At 41.6% G+C, this 24,662-nt stretch overlaps 1 protein-coding gene across 7 annotated transcripts in view; it reads left to right on the top strand.

Annotated features, from left to right (window-relative positions):
• FHIP1A (FHF complex subunit HOOK interacting protein 1A) overlaps positions 1-24,662 on the top strand; it is a 199,639-nt gene that overhangs the window by 127,418 nt on the left and 47,559 nt on the right. For 6 of the 7 annotated variants that reach the window (XM_019722794.2, XM_074338440.1, XM_074338442.1 and 3 more), the window contains 2 exons: positions 3,549-3,707; positions 5,491-5,577. The exons of the other annotated variant lie outside the window; for it this stretch is intronic. In XM_019722794.2, coding sequence (XP_019578353.2) covers positions 3,549-3,707; positions 5,491-5,577 — 246 coding nt within the window. The remainder of the gene's footprint in view (positions 1-3,548; positions 3,708-5,490; positions 5,578-24,662) is intronic. 7 annotated transcript variants of the gene reach the window in all.

The following is a 24,662-nucleotide window of genomic DNA, read 5'->3' as shown; positions in this document are numbered from 1 at the left end:
TTCTTTGCCTAAAGAGTTTAGCAGAGACATTCTCGAGCTCCACTTCTAGTGGCAGGAACACGACAGGACTCCATGTTCGGTTATCACAACTGCATTGTCTTGTACAGGCAGGCTTCTGTGTGCATCTCAGCCATGCCTTTTTCAAAAATACTCTTAAAAAAGTGAATATTAGGTATGTGTTATTTTTAATTACTGTCACTGATGTATGTAAATTGAAGATTAATGTTGCTGTAATTATATTGATATACTAAATAGTTATTCCCAGCTTTTTAGGCAGACAAATTAAGCCTGTCTTTATGAATTCATCTTCAAAGCCTCAAAGCAGTTAAGGAACTGGGTGTATGCAGAATTAAGGCCTTTGTTCTGTGGTTAATTTAGCATGAGTTAGCAAATGTAATTGATTTTAAAAATGTGGTATCAAGGTTAGATTTCCCTTGAAGGAGAACTTTGGGTCTCTGTTCTCTCTTGGCAGAGGTTTCTAATTTATTACAGACAATTCACTGGGGTCACATTCAAAACTGGAATTAAAGTGATTTGTTTGGGTATGTTGACAAGGAATTAAGTACTTTAAATAGGGGACATTCTCCTTTGGGACCACAGATGCCTTGATTTTGAAAAACAGAAATGCACTATGTTGTTTACTGTTGTATTTCCTGTACTACCATATTACCTGGCCTGAAAGGTGCTCAGTAATTCTTCTTTAATGAGTGAGTTAATGAGTGAATTAAGGTCACTAGGAAACAGAACAGAGAAATGTCTATAATCTTGATTTCTGTGATACTGAAATGGTTCATCTATGTCTCTCACTGCCCTTCCCACTCCTATTCTGTATTATCCCCACCCCTCCTTCCCATTGGCGTCTTCTGGTTTCCCTGTGCTAAGATCTCCTGGTTCCCATTTCCCAGGCCAGAGCCGTACGTTATTTATTGTCGAGCTGGATGTGTTACTCCAGGGAAGTACTGCTAGCATCTGACACTCAGCATTCCACATTAGACAAATCATCCACACCAACACTGTGAATTGGAGTGAACAAGTCAGACCAGGTGAGATGGGGAAGACCGCTGATAAACGAATAAGCGGAAGAATGACAGTTGCTACACAAATCCAGAGGGTGCTGGAGAGCACAACAAGGGAACAGGAGAGGCAACAATGAGTTTATAGATCATTTTTCCAAGTTCAACATAATTGGACCCACACCTCATTCTGACTTTCTGTTTCTGAGGCCAAAAACTATGGATTATTTTGTTGTATCTCCTCTGTGTAAACCTCCCTTGCCTTCTCCCTCTGGCCTGTGTAGCTTGAGGTACCATTGACATATGGATGGTTCCAGATCTCTCTCTCTCTGTCCCGGATCCCTCTCTAAGCATCAGCCCCACACAGCTGCCTGCTGGCCTCTCTATTGGAATGTCCCTCAAGCTCTTTCTCCTGCTCTACAAAACCCTGCAGGATCTGACTCCTGCTTACCTTGTCAGACTCCTTCCACCTCTAATTCCACACCCCAATAATCCTGCACTTGGTTCCTGGAAGGTGCCATCTTTTCTTTCTCCTTTGAGCTTTTGTACATCTTCTGCTTAGAATATTTTTCCTTCCGACACTCTCTTTCTCGCTATTATTTATCTTTAGCGGCTTGGGCATCCCTTCTGAGGACATTTCCTGCCACAATCCCCCACATCCCCCAAGTCTGGGTTAAGGGCCTTTATAGATCCACAGCACAATATATTTTCTATTATGTATTCTGAGTGTTTGTTACCCTATGATAATTGCCTGTTCAGCTCGTATTGGACTTTGAGATCAATGAATACTTCCCAGTTCTGTGCCATCCCTGTCCGCCCTTTGCACCTCTGCCCGATCAGTATCTGCTGTTTGGCTGGCATCACTTCCCAGCGGGGAGACCTCCAGTTCTGGGAAACTCATTGTTCCTCTTGGACTTACACTCCACATGATCAAATCAACAGGCGCTCAGCACAAGTGTGTTCCCCAAGCTGGATAACTTGACGGTTTGAGTTCTCATTCAGCCGCCCTTACTAAGCCTAAACGCTGTCAGTTTCATTTTAGGAACAGAGCACCGAGGGAGGCAGTAAACCCCAGGGACTTTGGATTAATACTGGATGGACAGATGTCATAATTAGATCACCCTCACGTCCACCTTACACATGAATCTCCAATTTATATCCTTCCTTTTACTACTGCTGATGCTTCAGTTTAGACCCACTTTAGCTTTGAATTATTGCCATCACTTCTAAGTGACCCATGACCACCAGTTCTTCTAGCTATGACTTGTGAGGATCAAAGTACTGTCGAGCTCTTTGCTGCATCTACTGCGAGGATGAAGACCATTCTCAGCAGTCAGACGGTGGACATTCCAGAAAATGTGGACATCACTCTGAAGGGATGCACAGGCATCCCGCAGAGGGACTTCAGTCACATCCGTGTAGACCTCCTCGGAAAGAAAAGGAAGAGGCTCCGGGTTGGCAAATGGCGGGGAGATAGAAAGCAGCTGGCTCCTGTTTGCACTGTCTAGTCACATACGGAACACGGTCAACGGTGGTACCCTGGGCTTCCGTTACAAGATGAGGTCTGTGTATGCTCACTTCCCCATCACCATTCTTAGCAGGAGAATGGTTCTCCTGTTGAAATCTGAAATTTCTTGGGTTAAAAATACATCCGCAGGGTTCAGATGAGGTGAGGTGTTGCTTGTTCAGTATCTCAAACCTAGAAAGATGAGTTAATTCTTGAAGGAAATGATACTGAACTTGTACCAAATTCAGCTGCTTTGATTCAACAGGCCACCATAGTTCAAAACAAGGATATCAGAACATTTCTGGATGGTATCTATGTTTCTGAAAAAGGAACAGTTCAGATTGATGAATAAGATCTATGTTATCCAGCGATAGAAACACAAAGGTGTCAAATGATTCCTCAGACTTGTTTGTGATGTTTTAAAGATGCAATAAACGTCATGTATTGATTTGGGGGGGAAAGAAGCTTTCTAAACTGTGCACATGTGTGTCAGGCATGACCTTTAACGTGTCTGCAGGAATCTTTCTCCTAAGGCCGCTGATGGTTGTTACCTGTGAGATCTGCCCTGGACCTCCTTGGTCTATGGCTTCCTCCCACCCACTGGGGTGTGTGCCTTCTCTGTACGTGCACTCAGCGTATTGACTGTAATGCATTGGTTATGAGTGTGCCCCTCTCCTGAACACCTTGGGGGCAGGAAGCAGGTCTTCTTCATCTTTGCATGTTTCTCCCTCACTCCGCCCACCCAAGCCCAGCGTATGCCAGCTACATAAGAGATAAACAACCCATATCAACGTGCATGTGTTAGCCAGGTGCCTGGGGTGCTGTTGCTGCCTCTGCTGGAGTTGTCCTTCTCTGCCATCTCCACCTGTTGAATCCTTCCTAGCTAGCAGACACCCTCTAATACTCCTAATACCTAGCTACTTCAAGTGCAGCCTTTGGACCAGCGGCATTGGACTCAACTGGGAGCTCTTAGCTGCAGGTTAAGAACTTTGGAAAGGAGTTTATTACATTTTTATTTTCAAACTCAGGTACTCGCAACCGGGCTCAGTGGTCTCTACTCTTCCCTGCCTACAAAGCTGGAAGAGAAAGGCGAGGAGTGGCACTGCCTTCTGAAGGACGACTGGCTCCTTCTCCCTGCTCTAGTGCAGTTCATGAACTCCCTGGAGTTCTGCAACGCGGTCATCCAGGTACTGGAGCACAACAGAGGGACCCATCGTATGGTCCATGCAGAGTACAAGCATGTAAACGATAGTTGATACACGTTCCCTTTTTTATTTCTATAAATGTTTATGGAATATTGATGCTCGACTTGAAGCATACTGAATGTCCTCGAATGAGGAAAAATGTTAGTTTCTGGGTTTCTGGGAAGTTTTGAGAAAAAAAAAGTAGATTGTTTTTTATCTTTATAAAAAATGTTAATTCTGTCTTGATTATCCACTTAACCATCAAAAATAAGTTCAATGTCTGACTCATTAAATAGATATTTTTAGGCGTCTAAGTACTCCAAATTACACCACTTTTATTTCAAGGTCTTTTGGGAAGTCTACAAAGGAAAACACTTTATTTTGCTTAATGGTGCATACTACATAAAGAATATTGTTATCCCAATTGAATTTAGAAGAAGTTAAGCATCTTCTTAGCAACACAAATTAAATTTGCTTTGAAATTGGCCTGCTTCAGGGAAAAAAAACAGCCAATGAACTCTAGTATATTTGGCGTCTTGATTAGATTTTTACTTTCAGATTTCTTGTTACTGTTTTCAATAAAAATCAGATTTTATATACATTTAAGAATGTAGTAAGTTTTCATCAAAAAAAGTTTTATATCTATACTGCATAAATATCACTTCAGTATTGGATTTATTAAGAAATCAAATTTTCTTTATGATGATTGTAAGGTGAAAAATGTTAGTTATAATCTGTTTATCTACCAAATAAAGAAATAGCTTCTGGAAGAAAATCCAAGTAAATTACTTTGGTTCCCATCTCATTTTTATTGCTAAGTCAAAGGAAGTTTTATTTATATATAAGATAAGTGGATTACATCTTAAGTTATTTTTTTCCTTTAATATTACAGTCTATCAACATTTTCTTGCTGAAGTGTGTGGAAATAAAAGAGATGGAACTATTAGTTTCTCCCCAAATGTACACACAGAGAGATTATTAGTAATTTAAAGATGTAGCTTCACTTCCCTAGAAATTGCTTTTTATTTTATTGGTTTACTTTATTATTTTTTTAAAGAAAGAAGTAAAGCTAACTAGCATGTTAAGAACAGAGAAATGACATATTTTATACTATCGTTTGAAATTGAGGCCATATATTTTTAAGATTTTTTTTGTTCGGGGGTACTATTGAAAATATTACTTATAAAATATATTACTAAAGGTTATCCATGTTAAACATATTTTGCAAATCAAATATAGGCAGTGTTGTACCTCTGGTAATGTTTTCTGCTTTTGAATAGGATCTATTTTTTATAAAAAGATTTTCTAAATGCCTTCCTCCCAATAAAATAAGTAGCAGAAAATGCACCTTCAAAATGAGAAAATTCTTCTGCTAGCAAAACAAATGTATTTAATTGTCCATTTTGACCATTATTTTCTTTTTTTTAAAATTAGTCACAAGATGTGATGGGATATAGATGGAATTAATGGGGCAAAAATCATACTTTCCAGTTAATTTTATGTTGAGTCCTTATACATATTCAGTATATTTACTGTCTGTTTATAAGTAGAAACTTAAAATTACCATTTCTTTAAAATTTGAAAGTCCAAGCTGTTTATACTGGAATAAACCATCTGAAAAAATTATACGGTGATTTGAAGTCTGAATTATTCTTTAACCATAGACTAAATGGCCAAAATTTGGATTTTCTTTTTGAATTCAGGATATACACAGAAATGTTTGATTTTAAGAAGACCTAAAGGTTGAATTCTTTGTCTTTTTCATGACGACTTGTTTCTCTCTTAGGTGGCTCACCCCTTGATTCGTAATCAGCTTGTAAATTATATTTACAACGGGTTCTTGGTACCAGTCTTGGCTCCTGCTCTCCATAAGGTCAGTGATTGGCTGGTGAAATCTTTTATCTGTACTACAAACAGATAGAAACTGAGGAAGGTGAACATGGTGTAATTGACTTGATGGTGACTTTAGCCTTATTTTTCTTCTCGTTCCATCCATATTCCTTGGCACTGTCAAACACAGGTCTTAACAATGGCGACAGCTTAAGTCTGATGAGATCCATTCGATGTCATAGAATATGGCATTTTGAATGTCAGGTAAGATAGTCTAAACCAGGACTGGCAAATAGACTGACTCTTGTGCCTGCTACAGTTTATGGGTAGTGGCTATTGGAACTCTCTGTTCTGCTGTCCCCTAAGGCCAGGTCTGTCACAGAGGATGGAAGGTTTCCAGTGGATGTGGAGTGGGGCACGGGTAGCACATGTCCCATGGATTTGCCATTTCTGAGAACGTAATTTTTTATAAGAATTTTGTGACAGCAAAAAATTAAAGTGAAGCCACGTTAAGGTCCCATCAAAGGTTGGCTGTCCCATTAGCACCTCTCTGAATTCCTTACATCTCGCGTATTTTGTGTAATAAGTCAACTGATAGCTTTTCCGTTGTGAGCTGTCAGGAGACCCATGGACTTAGAATTCTAATTTGAAGTTCTTTTCTTCACTAAGACATTTGCAGTATTTAGTTCAGAGGATCTTTGTCAAGTTATTGGAATCACCAGCCCTGGTAGGAGAGAAGCAAGAGACGACTTATCACATGTTTTTTGATGGAATGCCCACCTTTCTACATCTGGACATTCCATTTCCATGGGCTCTCATTTTGTAGAATCTAAGATTACCTGATGATGGCAATGTTGAAACCTGTCTGTACATGCCGATAGGAGTGCTAGTTTAGAGTAGCCCGTCTTGATGGAAGATGTTCATCTCTTACCATTTAGTGCCTTTTGAGCACAGTGGAAATATTTTCGAAAACAAACAGGGTACTTGGTTTGATTAGGATTTTTTTTGTTAACTTCTAGGTTTAAGAGGTAATCTTGGACGTGGTTTGACATCAGGGTGTTGAGATTTCTAGGTTATTTGAGTGGTTTATGGGCACAAAGGGACCAAGTGTTTGAAATTAACAATGTCTTGTAAAATATGGAACATATCTTTGGAAAATGTAAACCTCGTATTTGTTTGCAGGTTGTCCTTCTGTCAGTATCTTGCTGTTCTGGGGGTGGGGTGGATGTCTTGTCTTGAAAGTCTCTAGTCCTCTGCATGGAGGGAGGAAGTTTCCTCTGAGGAGGAATACAACAGGGCTAGTGAAAGTCCTTGGCAGTAATTATCCATATACTCGCTCACATATTTAGACTTTCTTCCATATTTATTCCCATCCTTTTCCTCATTCACCGGTTGATATAAAATAATTTCCCAAGTCATTATTATAATAGCTAAAATTATAAAAATATTGTTTATTCAGGATACTATATGTTATTATAATTAGCATAACTTAATGTTACAAATATTAGGGACAACTCTTTATCTGTAATTGAGGATGAGATCCACCTAAGAGAACTGCTATCGTGTTTCCCCGAAAGTAAAACCTCGCCGGACCATCAGCTCTAATGCATCTTTTGGAGCAAAAATTAATGTAAGACTCGGTCTTATTTTAATATAATATAAGACCACGTATAATATAATATAATATAATAATATAATATAATATAATATAATATAATATAATACCTGGTCTTATATAATATAAGACCAAGTCTTATATGAATTTTTGCTCCAAAAGACGCATTAGAGCTGATGGTCCTGCTAGGTCTTATTTTCGGGGAAACGGTATGAGGATGTGACCAGTCACTCTGTCCTTCTTTCATAGCACTCACCACAAGTGGAATTAAATCATTAAATGTGCATGAACTTGCTTGCTGTCTGTCTCCACAATGGTTTTCCTGCTTCTTAGGTGTAGGGTTCACACTTATTTTGTTCACTGAGGTATCTCCAGTGCCATGTACCTTAGACTTAGAGGCTGAGTAAACAGCGCACAAATGGAATAATGTTTATTAAAGTGTTAGGTAGTGTTTGCACACAGTGGTTCATAGAGAATAATAATAGCTTTTTACATATATAACTAATATGTTCTCAATTATGCCCATAATTATAATATTAGATGTTTTGAATCATGAAGTTATTTTAATACATGGTTGCTGTGAAAAAAAGTAGTCAATATTGAATATATAAGTGCAAAGTGAACATTACCAGATTAGACTTGAACTTCTCATCCCTAATGAAGATTCCTTAACTTTTATCCACTGTGGACCATTTCTCTCAGGGCTGTTGAGTAACTAGAGAGAATATTTCTCCCTTAGTTTATTTTCCTTCCCGCCCTTCATCATTTTTTGCTTATGTCTTTATCATTTAGAATTTAAGGCTTAGGAAGGAAGCAAGGGCAAGGGAGGAAGGTGAACAGCCTCTTCTCTGGCTCTTGGCTCCCTAAGTGGTTGATAAAGAAAAGAGCCTTTCATGAATGACAAGACAGGGATGCAGAGGCAGATGAGGAAAGAAGTCCAGAATTGGGTGTTTCTTGAGAGGTTCCCAGTGGGAACAATCACATCCTATAGCCTGTATCCTCGCCTTGGATGTGGGAAGGGATACCTGGGACTTTCCAGTCTATTGTAGAGGCTCCTGTTCATAGTTTTCATATTCTGGGAACTTTGCTTCAACAGAGGAGCCTTATTTAATATCCTAAATAAATTTCCTTTGTGTACTATCTCAGCCCCCAGTTTATGCAAAACATTCTAGTTACCTGCCATTGATGTAGGCAGTTTGCAGAGGTGTACTTAGTCTCTCTGTCTCATAAATGATACAAATAAATTCATACTTAAAAAGTTTCTCACATCACACACAATTAATACTCATAAACAATATTTCCACGGCATTTCTTAACTGGAGATAAAGTCATTACAAAGGGTTGTGGGTAGTAAAATGTGGGGAGTAGGGGAGGGTGCTTGACAAGTGAAGATTGTCTCCACCTTTCCTCTCTTCAGTCCATATATGTGGAATAAAATGTTGTCTTTGCAAGTTGTTTTGCTCTGTACTTTCTTCATCCAGGGCCTTGGGGTGTCCATTTATTCTTCTGAATTAGTACAAAGGCATATCTGTTTTTTGTTTGTTTGTTTGTTTTTAAATAGGGCTGCATAGTTTTCTGTATTGCGGATATGTGGGTCCACAATTCCTTATCCACAGCTCAAAAATTCAAAAAGCTCTGAAAACGGATTTTTTTTTTTTAAATCTGATTTTTTTTTTTTTTTTTAAATAATTCCTATGGTGGCACAAACCAACCTTTGTTGAACTCAAACCTATACTTGAACTGTCTTGGGGCTCTTTTTTATCTCACTTGTGTTACTATTTTGTATGTTTTGTGGAAGAAATATTAATGTATTTGAGTATAGAGTTCTGCTCCAGACCTGCTGGGTATGTCAAATATGGCAGATGTAATACTACTTTTCTGAAATACGAAGTTTTGAATTCCAAAATACATGGTCTCCAGGGTTTTGGATAAGGGATCGGAAGCTTATTTTGGACACTTAGGAATGGATACATTTTTGGAGATTGTTCAAATCACATTGTAAAAGTCATAATAAAGAAAATGATATTATGTTAATATAGATCATTTAGGAATTAGATCTAGCCATAGATATGGACATCACGTTATAAAAAAATGGTTATTTTTGACTTCAGATGAATAGGAAAGCCCTTATCCAGCAGGAGCTAATTCGGTTGTCTCTGTTTAATTTAGCAGAGCTATATTTTCAAGGCTGAATATTCATTGGTATGGTGTATTAGTCTGTGTTCCCAGTGGAGTGGATGCCAAGATAGGATTAAATGTGCAAGGATTTTACTAGAAGAAATGCTGGTGAGAGAGAAAATAAGGAGCAAGGTGGAGAAGGCTGGGAGAGTTGTCAGACTGCAATGCAAATCTGACCCCAAATGAAGGATTGGGGGTGAGGCTGGCTGGGAGTGTCCTAGACTGCTATGAGGAGGAACAGGCCAGCTGGACCAGAGCCACCACACTCAGTTGTTGGCTGGGAGCAGCCTGTGGGAGGTGTGGGGAGCATTGCAGTGCAGCCGCAGGGGCCCTGGGTCAGTAAATCCTCCAGTAGTAGTTGGAGGTCTCAGAGGTGCGTTCCCATGGCCACCACAGGCTTCCACATGGTCGACTGATTTCCATGGGTTTCCTGGTTGTAGGTGTAGAAAAGAGAGACATTAAGCATGCTTAATGTACAGACCTCCTGCCTTTGTGCAGAATATTCAGGAGTTCAGACGTTGCCCTCGTGCATGGGGTTGTTTGGTCAGGATTAGCTTGGCCAAAGAACTTCTGTATTGGTCACTATGATTATGCTGCAGTCACAAACAATACCAGCATCTCGGGTTGAAACAACACATGTTTATGTTTTTGTTCACAGGGCTTGTCCATCTTGGGGTGTGGAATGAGCAGCTTGTAGGGAGCTTTTGTCCGTGATGTCTTCACTCAGGGACCTCGGTTGATAGAATCTTCACCATACAAGAATGTAATGTTTCAATGATCTATTGCTGTGTTATCAGCTGCCCCAAAACTGAAAGACTTAAAACACTCCTTAGTGTCGTGTACAATTCTCTGGTTCAGGAATTAAGGCAGGGCACAGAGGACACAGCTCATTTTTGTCCTATGAGGTCTGGGGCCTCCGCTGGGATGAGTCAAATGACTGGAGCCTGAGTAGCCAGAGCTGCTGGGTCTCTTTCTCTCTCTCTCTCTCTCTCCCCCTTTCCGTCCTTCCACAAATCCTCTCCACGCGGCTAGCTTGGGCTCTCCCATAGTATGGCAGCCTCAGGTAGCTGGACTTCCTATATGTGGGCTGAGGGCTCCAAGAGACAGGAAGTAGAAGCTGCCAGGCTGGAAACTGAAACAGTGTTGCTTCTGTCATGTTTTGTTGTTCATAATAGTCACAGAACCTACCCACTCTCAAGGGGAGAGGACATAGACACCACTTCTTGATGACAGGCATATCAAAGAATTTGTGACAGAATATTCTGGGCAGGTTTACCGTCATTACCACCCCTAGGACTGAGTGTGTGTGTTAAGGGTCAGAGAGCCATATGGAGAGGGCCACCTGATAAGAACCAGGAACTTCCATCATGGGTCACAACCAACCTGAGGCAACCCCTTAGACCGGAAGTCAGGGCAATAAATAGCAAAACTTTGTTTTCCTTGCTTCCTCCGATGTCCTGCTGGACTCCCATTGGGTGGACCCAAGTGGAAACCAGCTGGCAAGGGAATCATGGGAAAAAACGTGGGCTCTGCAGGTGGACTGGGGCTGACAGCAGGGCGGGAACGATGGGGAGGAGCAAATGCAAGGCATCCAGCACACTTATTTCCCCGTATCAGCATTTTAGCGTGGTAATTAGCAGGTGAGATGGCACCTATAAAGTGTGTTTAGAAGGGCCTAAGTAAATCATGGCTTAAAATTTTCTAGAAACGCGTAACAAAGTTTATAGTTATTGCCTAATTCTGTGTATTGATCCTTATCCTCTGGAACCTAAAATCATATTTAGACTCTCATGTGACAGGCAGATATGCTAACAACATACTAGATATGAATAAACAATGAAGAAATAGCTAAAGCACAGATAACTATCACCAAGTCAGCCTTATTATTCCATGGATTCACACAGAGCTGAGTGTGCAGTGGAATAATACCAGACCATGAGTCACAGCATCGCGGTTCTAGTCCTGGCTCTTGTGTTTACTGCTGTGTGGCCTCGTGTGAAGCTCTTAACCTCTCCGAGTCTCCATTTTCTCAGCTGCACAGTAGGGATAGTAATATTCCTCCTTCCTCCTTACAGGGAATGACAATCAAACATGAGGGCATTCTGAAAATCATGAACTGTTATATGCAAAGGCATTCGCCTAGTTATTCCAGGACAAATTCTGCCATTTCTTGTGCGGTGAAAGGATAATATCGTTCGTGCCAAGAGCATAGAGTGAGTGTGCCGCAGGTGCAAAGCGCTCTGCCAGATCCCATGGGGAGATGGAGGTGACTGAGTAACCCTCTCATGTCTCCATGGAGTGTAGAGTCTGGGACCCAGGAGAGGACACGTTAAATACAAACACAAAGCAAGAGAGACTAAAATAAGAGCTGTAAGAGAGACGGAAGCCAGGGCAGGTGGGGGAGGCGTGTGAGGCTGGCACAGAGGAGTGAGCACAGAGCAAGGGAGACAGTGACGCCGTGGGGAAGGGCAGTCATGGAGAGAGCGCTCAGCTGGAGCCGCGGATTGGAGAAGTGCGTTTGGATAAAGTAGCCAGGTCACTGTGCTGTGTACAAGACACCAGGGAGCAAGTGGGTGGAGTAAGGACCCTAGTTTGACCCCCAGGGCAGGTGAGCGGTGACATCCATCGCCAGCAGTTTCAGTGCACGGGGGTCTGATGATAAGGGGCTCCAGACACTCCAGTGGTGACAAAGAGAAGGCAGCAAGTGTGGACTGCCATTTTGGGAAGTACGGTGGTAAACATCACATAAACAGAAAGGAAGGGGTTCAAGAGAAGGGAAAGGCTGAGGGGAAGCAGCTGGACAAAATAGGATACAAGAGATAAAGATGCCAAAGAGAGGGCATTACACCGCTCACCAACTATCAAACCCTTCCGAACCACCCGAAAGAGACGACTGCCTCTCCCTGATGTAAAACTGCCAGCTTCTTCCTCACCAGATCGTTGAGTGCACTTATACATTTGTTTAAACACACTGGGATTTTAAAGACTCGCTTCATTGATAGACCTGTGGCTTCTGACCCCTCCACCAGAGCTGCCTCCTTTCCCCTTTGATGTCCACGCTCCAGACTCTCCTGGTTATTCTCCCTTAGAGTCTGTCTGCTCCACTCACCTAACTTGCTCCTTCCCTCAATGTGCGCACGCTCCGGGCTTGGTCTTCTGCCATCACCCTGCGTGATCAACTGTCAGCTCCACACAGACAGCCTGCAAAGCTGCTGGGCCTGAGGCTTCAATTGTCGATTGGATCTCTTTGCTTGAGTGACCTGCTGGGCACCTCAAACTTAGAACATGAAAAGCCAAATTCACAGCATCTTTGTCCCCAGGCCACCTTAGCTCACCCTCTGCACACCTACTTTGTGTAAATAATACAATTTTCCTAGTTACCTAGAAGCCTCGGTGCTTCTTGAATCTTTTCTCTTCCTCACCCCTCATGTAGTGTCAAGCTTTTTTCCATAAGAGTATTTAGTCTGATCTGTTTTGTTTCTTCTCCCAACCATCTATTACCTAGGTCATCATCTCCAGACGCCTTGCCCAGGGTTAGTCTTTGCTAATGGGTCTCGTGCTACAACTTCTTTCTTCAGGTTGTCTCACATATGACTATTAAGTTTTCTAAACAGGTCTTTAAGTACATCAGCATTCCTCTGAAACCTTCCAGGGCTCTGTCCCCATAGTCACAGAGAACAGTGTCCTAGTCTGCTCTCTGCTCCTCAGCCCTGCTCCAGGCCGCGTTCTTGCTCCAGGGCCTCTCCTGTACTTAGTCCTTCACTTGCCGTGTTCCCTCTCACTCTGTCAGGGACCAGCTTAAATCTCCCTCCCCACAGCTACCCTGACTTGGAGAGATGTAGGCTTCTCTCTTTTCTAGAATTTATAGCTCTTAATGTCTACCCTGAACCCATTTCCTTTCTGTTGTTTGGTGTATTCTTAGTATTTGACTCTGTTTCCCCACCTCTATCCTGAAGCCCCTGGAAGAGTCTGTATCTGTAGTTCCCAGCGTTCCAGGGAGCCTGGGGGCTTCTCCATGAACTCACAGGGGCTCTGCCAGATACTTTAAATTTATCAGGGAAACACAGTGACCTCTGTCGGATACCCAGTGAACTACTGCCTCGAAACAGTTCAGTTTCAGTGTTCAGTGTACATTCCTTTCAATGATTCCACCTTTGCAAAGCAGTTTTGGGTGGGTCCTGGGCTTTAAAGCAAATAACACGTGAAAATGAGTGTGGGGTGGGGAATGAGGTTGGCATTGTCCAGTCTGATTCCCAGGTTTCAGTCCCCAAAGGAGTTAAGTTGTTAGGACTTGAATACACGTGAAGTTGTTTGGACTTAAATACTTAGTGAATGGGATGGTTGGGTATTTCTTTTGGCTTCTGGGTGCTGTGAAAAAATGACTGGTATACTGAAGGGACCATGGACTGAAAACGTTTTGGAACCTCTAGTCTATGTTGTATGCTTTGTTGTGCCACCAGAGCAGGGTTTGGCCAACTAAGTAAGATCTGTGGGCCACATTTGGCCTGTTTTGTGCATCTTGAGCGTTAAGAATGGTTTTTACATCCATTGACAGATAAATGGATAAACAAAATGGGGTATTTACATACACTGGAATATTATTCAGCCTTAAAAAGGAAGGAAATTCTGATGCGTGCTACAACATGGCCGAATCTTAAATACATTACGCTAAGTGAAGTAAGTGAGTCACAAGTATGACTCCCGTTATAGGAGGGACCTAGAGTAGTCAAATTCATAGAGACAGAAAAAAGAATAATGGAAGTGGGTCATGGGGAGTTATTGTTTAAATGACACGAGTTTCAGTTTTGCAAGATGAAAAAGAGTTTTGGAGATGGGTTGCACAGCAGTGTGAACCAATAGTGCTTAACACGAACTGTACACTGAAAAATGGTTAGGATGGTGAATTTTATTAAATGTTATTATTTATATTTTACCACAATTAAAAAGAAAGGTGTATATGACAGATTTACAAACCCTTAAAATATTTACACTCTGGCCCTTCACAGAAAATGTTTGCTGACCCCCTGCTCTGGGCATGATGTCCTGTATATTTCAGGTGGTCCCTAAATGTTTGAAGGTGATGATAATAGTGGAAGAAAGTCCCCAAGTAGCGAGAGATGGCCTAGTGAAAGGATTACCAGGTCCCTTTTCCCCCCGATTCAAAGCAGCGATGAGGCTGAGGAGCAGCAGACAAAAGCAGAGGGGAAGCAGGCCGACTGGCTTTGTCACTAGCTTGGAAGACTCTTTGTCCAGGTGTGTTGTTTAGGGGTCCAGGGCTGGTTGTTAGGAGACCAGCAGACAGTTTTCAGCAGCAACCGAAGATGGCTCCAGCAGGAACAGAAAGGGGGAGACTGGAGGGGGAAGGGATGCATAAAAAGCACTCTGGGCTGAGTCATGGCTCTTTCAGGTGTCTTATAAACTAGGATCGTCTTCTGTTTTGTGGGTTATTTTGGCTCCTTTTTTTTGGAGACTGGTAGGAAATTAAGAAAGAAGTTTGGGGCTATCTTGTAGCAGCTGAAGGCAGAGGGAGACCTTGAGGAGGTTGAAGAGAGGGATTGGTGGAAGGAAAAATCATCACACACCATCCTTTTCTGCAGGCAGCTCACAGGCATTCACAGTAATAACTGTGACCTCAAAGAAAGCCCGTACCTTTGGTTTTTGCAAAGAGCAGCTGGCTGTGTTTCATTCAGCAAATGATTCCATACATGTGTGCCTAGAAAAACAGAAGCAAAAACGTCTACCAGAAAACCGATTTTTCCACCATCTCCTGTGTGCTAAAACCATGCTGGAACAGTATACATGAGTAGAATAATTTCAGACATTTCCTTGAAGGCATGTATGCTGGGTTCCTATAAGCCACGATGGAGCCCATTTGTTTTACAATCTTGTCTTCCAAACACACACATCCATATTCATGAGCTGTATCCTGTGAGCTCAGTAATTCATGGCTTATTGACTTAGGTTGATGGATGGAAGCTTTTTGGGAACTAGAGAGGAAAAGATGGAAATTTTGAGAGGCTTTAAGCAGTCATACTTGTGAGTCACCCACTAGCTATTAGTATGTTTGTGACTGGCATGAGTTGAGACTCCTTTAGAGCCCAGTTGGGTTCTCACTTGCTAGGAATGTTTTTTACTTTTATGCCCTATGATACTAGTGACTGAAGATTTTAAGAGCAATTAAATACCATCTTCAAGTTATCACCATTAATAAATGTTAATGAGCTATAATTGGGCGCTGAGTTTATAGGAGGAATGCCGAAGCCCTTACGTCCTGCTGTTTTTAGTCTCCAGTGAAGAAGAAAGGGGCAGAGCAGCCTGTCACTTAACTATTATTACTAAGCTCCACTTTTCCCATCCACCTTTCCTTGTGCATCTCTAGTCTGGATAATGGTGGAGGAGGTTTTGCGGGGCAAGAGGGTAGAGTCTTGTCCCTTACTTGCTCTTCTGGCAGACTTCCTGTGGCATTTTTGGATGCCTCGCACGTTAGGGCTCTTCGTCATTCTGCTGTCATCTGTATCACATCCTAATGAAAAATACCTTGAATTTTTAGGTCTGGTTTCCAATAATGTTGTAAAATTTCACTGATCAGGTCATTCCTGTCAGCAGGAAATTGGAAGAAAGAAAGAATCAAAAACATAAAATTAGAATGCCATCTTGGCCCTGCAATTATGAGATTTTATTTTTCAAATTTGGTGGTTCCTTGCTAAATCTTTTTCAGTTTTTTTCTGGAGTTATGGAGCTCCAAACTAGACTCCAGCTCCGGGGTAAACTATATTAAAAACCATAGTAGGATAATATTTTGGTCCCTCTATTTCGTCTTTCTACTTATGTGTTTCAGTAATTTGCTTTTTAAAACCTGTTCTCTAGATTATTGACCCAAGGTGTTCAATCGCGAAAGGCCCCCAAATGTCACCCTGCTCTATTTTTGCTAGCTCCTTATTCCTCTTCCTGTCATGATGTTGAGCTCTACTTGTTCTTATGGTTTGTTACGATGCCTGGCATAAACCAGTCACTTAAATGATTCTGTCTTCCACTGTGCCGAAAGCACACCTGTGTGCCTACCTGGGCCCACAGACTGCTGGTCTGGTGCTAAGTGGAAGGGTCTACAGGATGCCTTGGCGAAATTGTGTCGTGTCTCATAGAAGCTGTTGCTGTTGTCTCACAGCATCTCAGGCAGGCTGCAGCGGCCTCCATACTTACTCCCTTTAGGACCATTTGGAAGTTGAGGAAACCATGTGCTGTGGACGGGCGAGCTCAGCTGGCAGCTGGTGCACCTGGTGCCATCTCAAGTTAATATTTTGTTCTGGTTCCTGTTTGATGCTAGAGATCCGGTTGTGACTGAGAAGCTGGGATGGCAGTGGCAGGGACCAAACAATTCTGTCTCGTCAGTTACCCAGAACTTAGACAGAATTGTGCTGTGGAAGCAGAGAAGCGCCATCTTAGGATCACTGTAGTCCACAGTTACGGCAGTTGAAAGAGGTAATTAAAAGGCCAAGTCCTGTCGTGGGCCTGCAGCTGTGTGACACGGGTCGGCAGTAACACTATGAATAATGGTTGAAAAAATCATTTTAAGCAGGCCAGCTCTACCCAGTCTAAATTAATGATTGCTCTATCCAATGAGAATCAGCCACTAACTAGACCTAGAAGATGTTAGTGACTGTTATAAGAAGCTTTGACTTGAAATCATTAATTTATTAATTGGAAACTGAAAGTTAGTGTGTGCCACCTAATGCATCCAATTGATGCATTCTATACACGTAATACAGTTTTGGGAAGCAGCGTAGTTTAACATTTAAAAAAATAGGTTTTGAGGTTAGAGAGACCTTAGTTTGAGTTCTGACTCTTTGCTACCTAACTAGCAGTATGACTGTGGCAGGTACCTTCATCTATGTGTATGTATTATCTATGGATAATAATGCCTATCTTATTGGGTTCTTGTGAAGAATAAATGAAATGCTGCTTTTAAAGTACTTACTGTCTGGCACTTAGTGCTAAATACACATTACTAATTGAGTTAGCCAGCTGCGTCTCTAAAATGAAACATCGTTTTTATGATACTGTGATTACTGGACAGTGAATTTTATCCCCTTTGTAGTGCTATAGTATTTTGATTTTAGATAATACGCTTATTGTTCCTTAACACATTTTTGCGTTATTTCATAGACAGCATAACTTTGGATTTATTCTTTCCTTATTTCTTTCAGAATGTGATGTCAACTCAGCTATTCATAGAATTGTTTTCCTATTTAATTCTCAGTGTCAGAGATTCTCAAACCTAAATATGCAGACAGTTACCTGGGAACTTCATCCATACAAACTCCTGAGTACTAGAGATTCTGATCTGGCAGGTGGGGCTGAGGAGGCCCGGGAGTCTGCACTTCCGCCAGCACCCAGGGCCTCTGAGGACCACGCTTGTGCCATCTCACTGATCTGTGTCCTTCTGCTGGCACTTTGGCTATTTGTGCTCTTTCGTTGGCCTGGGATTCAGAGAACCTGGGTCCTAGTTTTGTGTGTGGTTTCAAGAGTCTTCCTCCAGTTAAGGATCTAGTTTTTTCATCTGCAGGACCCCCACCCTGTCATCCTCCCAGGACTGTGGTGAGGCGGTAAATAAGAGCTCCTTGGGAAGTGGTGGAGCCGTTTCCAAAAAGAGCAAAGCAGTCAAACGGGTATACAGTCTGCCCTGCTTCCTTCCGGAGCTGTGTTAGCCACGGAAGCAGATTACACAGGTCAAAATACTTGGCAAAATTTAAGGACTCGATAGTAGTCGTATCTAAAAGTGTGTAGTGAAAGGAGATTGTTGGATGCTGAAGTATCAGTTCTAAGAATGTGTTTCTGCCCCTGATGTGTGTACAGTGTTTGACTGAGGGAGGTACCTCCCATTGTTGAGGATGTGGGACAAGTGCCATTATTACTATGAAATCAACGCGGCTCTCCTGTGCTGCTGTCAGGACATGGGGACAGTGATGTCAATACCATAAAGACTCCTTTCACATGGAAAGTGGTCAGCTTGGCAGTGGGGATGCTGGCCACTCACTGATGCTTTATTTATCACAGAATGCGGTAAGGCATCGCCGTTGCTCTGCTGACCCAGTCCCCCCACCGCCAAGGGGCCTTGGTGCTGTGGGCAGAAGGGAAAACACGTGCTCCTTGCAACTGGAGGTTACACAATAAAGACGGTACTACCAGTTGACTGTAACCTTATTACTTTTTTTTTGCTTCCCATACTCTAGGTTATTAAATGGAAAGATGAGGCACACAGATGTTTAGATCCATGTACAAATATACGTTTCCCTTCCCAAAGCAAAGCCTGAGAGAGTCTCTTGTTTTTCCCAGAGCTGTCACATGCAGACCAACTGTGGGACATGATGAAATGTCTAGTATTTACTGAGAGTGTGGAAATAGATTATCATAGAAGCTGTTGGAACGTTACCTCTGTTTTTCCTAAAGAAAATGTTGTGATTAATATCTAAGGTCTTATGCTAAGTTTGCAGCCTTCTTAAACACTCTATCTTTGAATATTTTGTGGACACACAGGCTCCAGGTAAAGCATGTAGTGTGTATTCAGCTGAGACCTGGGCATATTGTTATGGGAATGGAAACCCAAATCTTTCCTCTTGCATGTTCACAGAAGAACTGAGGAAATAATTGGCCATAGGATCCCTGACGTCATCACCTGGGCCCAAAGCCAGCTTCCTGGTACTTTGGGGTATCCCTGTCTTTATAATATTGATCAAGTGCTGTGCTCAAACAAACAAACAAACAAATAAACAAAAACAAGGGCCCAAGTAAATAGACTTCAAACGGAGAGCAAAGAGGAAAGCAAATTTATTCATTAACATAAACCTAGCTTTAGTGGTATCCAGTGAGTAGGTTCTTTGTAAAGGATTTAATATGGTGTGGTCTTTAGAGTCAGACGGCCAGGACTGATATCCCAGCTCTGCCACTTGCTAGCTGTGTGCCCGTGGGCAGAACCCTTAACCTCTCTGAGCCATTTTCCTCCTTTGTACAATGAGGGTGATAAGGACAGTGCCTACCTTATACAATTTGTGAGGATTAAATGAGTTGATACTTTAAAATGGTGCCTGGCACAGAGTAAATGCTGTGTGTGTATTAACTCTATTATTACTGTTCTTATTGTGTAGTTGTTGGAAACTCATGATTTTAGATGACTGAGCAGTGCTTTCATTGGTCTGTAATACTATACTGTAATGCAACTATTACTATCTGTAATAATATGAAATTTGGCTTATTGCCAGGAGGAAATAGGCAGACAACTGTAGACATCAAGGTACTAGAAGAAATAACTCAGAGACGTAGACTTGTTAGAGCCCATCTATTTGAACTTTTCCCTAGGTGAATCCCAAACTGTGTCCCACTTCCCTCTCCGTAGACTCACTTCGCCCGCCATTCTGGACCATTTGCTATACACTGAGTGTGAATTATCCTCCTAGTTAAATGCCTATGCTTATGCCTTCCCTTTACTTGGCGACACCTTTCTCCTCCTACTGTGCTTACCCAAATCTTTCTCACGCTCCAGTGTCCAGACCACCTGCTCCTGGAAGTCTTTCTAATCAATCCAGGGATAGGAAATCACTCTTCATTTCTTTAGGGTTTGGTTGGTATCACTCATGTGGCACTTAAAGCTTATTTTGGCTTATCATTATGGGTTTACTATGTCTTACCTCTCCTACCAGGTGGTAAGCACCATGAGAATAGAGACTGTACATGTTTGTTCATTCAGTCATACGCTGAATTAATATCTAGCACATCTCCTTGTACATAATAGGTGTTTTTATGCTTGTTAAATAAATGATTATGGGAACACAGATATGGTAACTAGGTAGGGGTGTGTGTGTGTGTGTGTGTAGCAAACTGTGAGAGTGAGAAGAGAAAGCTAAGGAGAGATTGAAAGGAGAGCTTAGAGCTGTTGGGGTCAAGTTAGGTCGATGAACTGATATTTGACTTACAGCTGGTACTTGGGGGGTGGCATGGAGTGGGAGAAAAGAAGTGAGGTGTTTGAGGGGAGGGGTATTTAGAATTGGCTAGAGAAGGCTGTTGCTGAAAGTGAGACAACTCTTAATTGATGTGGGAGTCCAGAAGGGAAATGACTTGATACAGATATTGCTGGAAAAAATGTAAAGGAAGATATAGTTTTATAGAAAGAAGCAGAAGGAAAATGAACCAAAAAAAATATTAGTGAAGAATCAGTGATGGCTCTAAGACTCATGTTTGAAATGTGCCCTCCACATCTAGAAATGAATTGTGGGAAACGGGTAAACTTTTCTTTACTGTTTTTGGCTGGAGTTGCCCATGAGATATCAAGTTGAAAAGAAATGACAATATATCATTGCAATGTTAGCTACCAAGGCATCAAACTACCTGGATAAGCACGTGTGGTATTTATATTTGTGTTAAATGCTTTAGTAGAACTAGTAGATTTAGCTGCCCCATGTTTCCTTTGAAGATGGCATTCTGTCAGGATTTAGGAGTTTAGAAACTTAGAAGTTCATTAGACTTCAATTGAGTAGAGAAAGTATGTGTGGAGCAAAGATGAGGGACTCTCACTTGTCTCTGTGTCCTTGTTTCCTGACACAGTGTTAGCCCAATGCTTGGCAGCCAATAGGACACTATAGATTTTTTTCTGGTAAATGAATGAATGCATGACATCTTAGTTTTCCAATAAATGAATTTATACCGCAGTTTAAACAAATTTCACAGACTGAATGGATTTCATCAAAAGTACCTTTGTGTTTAAAGTTCTTGCCAAATCTAAATGGAGAGATTAAATTGGAGATGGAAACATAGTACATTATGTACTCTCAGAATTTTAGTACATAATTCTAAACGTAATTCCAGAGATTGTCTAGTTCCAGCTCCTCATTTTTCCGATAAAGACGTTGAGGACTAAAGAGGAGTGACTTGCTTAGCTCACACAGCAGATGACTGGCAACGCTGGGACCAAAACCCAGATCTCCAGGTCTTAAGGTCCCAGTATTATCTCTTTCCATTACCCTGCTCTGAAGTAAATCTTAGTTCCATAATGCCTTCCACGGCATGAGTTAACTCCTGAGCTCCCAATGCAGAATTTAGGAAAAAAGTCTCCTTATGCTTTTGTTAATTGAAAATGAAAAGATTTCTTAGAGAGCAAATCCCCTTTCTCTCAACAGAAACTCATAGACACAGACAATAGTTTAGTGGTTACCAGAGGGTAAGGGGGGTGGGAGATGAGGGTAAAGGGGATCAAATATATGGTGATGGAAGGAGAACTGACTCTGGGTGATGAACACACAATGGGATTTATAGATGATGTAATACAGAATTGTACACCTGAAATCCATGTAATTTTACTAACAATTGTCACCCCAATAAATTTAATTTAAAAAAAAATCCCCTTTCTCTCAAGGCTCCAGTGCAATGCAGGGGCTGCGTGGGTCAACCATAGTAATTTCTTCATGTCCTGCTTGAGTTTCTCCTTCTAGTAAGTCTGCACGACAAGGAGATCTTGCACCATCTAGTGGATCTAAGAGGCTCTCGAGTTGATGTTTTTTGGTGGTTCCACTTTAAAAAGAAGAAAGGAACAATAGCTTTGTGTAATTAATCTACAGATTCTCACATGGAACTCTTGGTTCATATCATGAGAGTGAGGTTAGCAGTCCAGAATGATGGTAGGTTCACTTTGTACCTCACAGTGCTAAAAACAAGGCACGTTGTTGACCATCTTTTCTCGCTCTCTTTTTTTTTAATGGTGGAAGGGAGGGTAAGGAAGAGGGCACTCACTATATCAACCTTGATTTTTCAACCAGACAGAGCTTAGATTCTTTTGTTCATTATTAATTCAAAGCTTAACTCTTCTGTGATGGGCCTTCCCATCATAGTTGGGAATTAGTCAAATCATGCTGTTATGCCTGGGAAATCCTCTAGTATTCATTTGAGCAATTAACTTGTTCAATAATGTACAGTAATCTACTACCTAATTGGATAAATGAAGTTTTGGGAAGCTTCCAAATTACTCCTTTGTTTTCCTTCAGTAGAGATTTTAAATATTTTCACAAGCTCTGCGAACTACTTAGCTCATGTGGCAAGTGGCAGAAGATGGTATCAGTAAGCAGAATCACTTGATGACTGAGTGGGCGACACAGGATGGTGATCTCACCACTGACTTTGTCCTGTGATCTGAAATGCTTGTTACATCCCAGGCCCAAGATTTCTTTGGGAAGAATGTGATCGGTCAGATTTATGCTTACAAAATACTGGTCAGCAAAAATCAGGGTTTTTGTTTTTGTTTTTGTTTTGTTTTTTAAACTTGTGTTACTCTGTCAGCTGAAATACTTTGATTGGCACCTTAGCACCTATCTAGTATCATCATCCTTGGTGGTAGTGGGTCTTCATGATAGAATCAACTATGGAAGCCTGGCCCCATCCCTGGAGATTCTGATTTAACTGGAACCAGGTGGCACATGAGCATGGGTATTTTTAAAAAGCTCCCTGGGTGATTCTAACATGGCACCAGGGTTGAGCACCTCTGCTGTATGGCATCCTTGAAAATGTGTTGTGAATCACTGAATTCCAAATCAAGTTTCACATTGGAGATCCTTCTTTGAAAACCGGTATTCTCCTCGGGGCCAGAAGTTGTACTGTATTATGATTCGAGCAATGAAGTTATCACTGCGCCAGAATGCCTCCATTTTTACATCTCTAGGTGGGGCTGGTGGCGTCAGTCCTGGTGCATGATCCAGGTCTGAGGAATGGGAGTACTTTCAGGGATAGCCAGGAACAGCGAGGGCCAGAAGTTAGTGCCTTGGGGAGTGACCGTGTAATGTGTTATTATAATAGTCCTCATCTGACGGCATTCCATATTGTTGGCACTTATAGCAATGACAGTAGGAAAGTTGGCGTCTCACCTTAAATCTTTTATTTTTCCCCCCTCCTGTTGGCTTGATAATGAATTTCATGTCTTTCTGTGGTTTCTAGGAGTAAGGTGCTTTGGAGAGCTGTTTTCTGGAGTAATGTCCTGATCTGTCACTGGGAGCAGGTTGCTTCTGAGAAATGTAGTTGGAGGAGGGGTGGGGTGGTAAAGGGCAGGGATGGGGGTAAATAGCCCCAAATGCTATAATTTGAACTTTTATAATGGGAGCCAATGTCCTTGACCTCAATAAGTCCACATAGTTGATATAACTATTTAGTTTTGAAGTATTTCTGCTCTGTTTTTAGAGGGCAAGGGATGAGAATATCAAGGAATTGTTAGAATTCTTGTCCTGGCTTCTCTTCCAAATAGTATAAAGGACACGAAATTTGGTATCAGGCAGACCTGGTTTCTGATGACTCTGGTCTCTGCCACTTATTGTGTACTTTTGGCACAAGCTTTTGAGCCTCAGCTTTGTCAGATGAGAGCCCTCAGACCTACAAGATGAATTAACTCAGATAATGTATATAAAGCACTAACACAATGCTTTGCACAGAGCTGGGACTCCACAAATGATAGCTATTTCTGGAACTGCTATTAATAGTATAATAATTAATGATGAATAATAATTAACTTTTTTCCTCCTCTGGAAAGGTGCCTGAGATATAATAAGTTGCTTCATGGCCTGTGTGTGTGTCCAGTCGTCCTGATGTTCTAAGAATGGGGATGGCAAAGGGTGTTGACAGAGGTCCCAGCTGGGAAAGGAATCCTCAGTTTTCGTCCTCACGTAAGCAGCGTGTTGTAATTTAGTCTCATCACATTAGTCACTTAAAATGTAGTTGTTCCCAAGACGAGTTACTTTCACTGATCATTCATTCATCTTGTGTACATCCTATTTGTTTACCTTAGAGATGATAGAATAGATTTTTATTTAAACAGTGTGGACGGGGGTTTATAGAGAAGAAAGGAAAATATGATTTCTGGAGATTACTTTAATGTGAGTCATACCTGGTGCCAGGGGGTGATGTGGGATTTAGACATCGGGGGACTGGAAGATGGTAAGTGCCCAAATTCAACAGCCATCATTTTTGAATTGCTGTACAGAGATCCCTGTTAGGATGCCTTTGTGTTGCCATATTTGTCTTGCTGCCACCTTTATCATTTGGAATGTATCAGACGTGTCTGGAGCACAGTACCATGTATGTCATTGAAGCCTTGGGCCTAAAGTATAAAGCATTTATACGAAATCACAGTTAACAATCTGCATAGCTGAGGGACCTGTAATGCAATTTCAGAAGAGGCAGTGTATTCTCATTGAGGTCTAAAGGGCTCTCTTCCCTGCCTGAGTTCTGACAAGTTAAAAATTACAAAAAGTGAGTGAGGCAGACAGAAGACCAACATAGCACCTCTACGACCAATTAAACTGATGCTG

This window comes from Rhinolophus sinicus, linkage group LG07 (genome assembly GCF_036562045.2).
Source record: "Rhinolophus sinicus isolate RSC01 linkage group LG07, ASM3656204v1, whole genome shotgun sequence".
Classification (NCBI taxonomy): Eukaryota; Metazoa; Chordata; class Mammalia; order Chiroptera; family Rhinolophidae; genus Rhinolophus; species Rhinolophus sinicus.
Note: the sequence above shows the minus strand (reverse complement) of the source record. Positions and strands in the feature narration are given on the sequence as shown.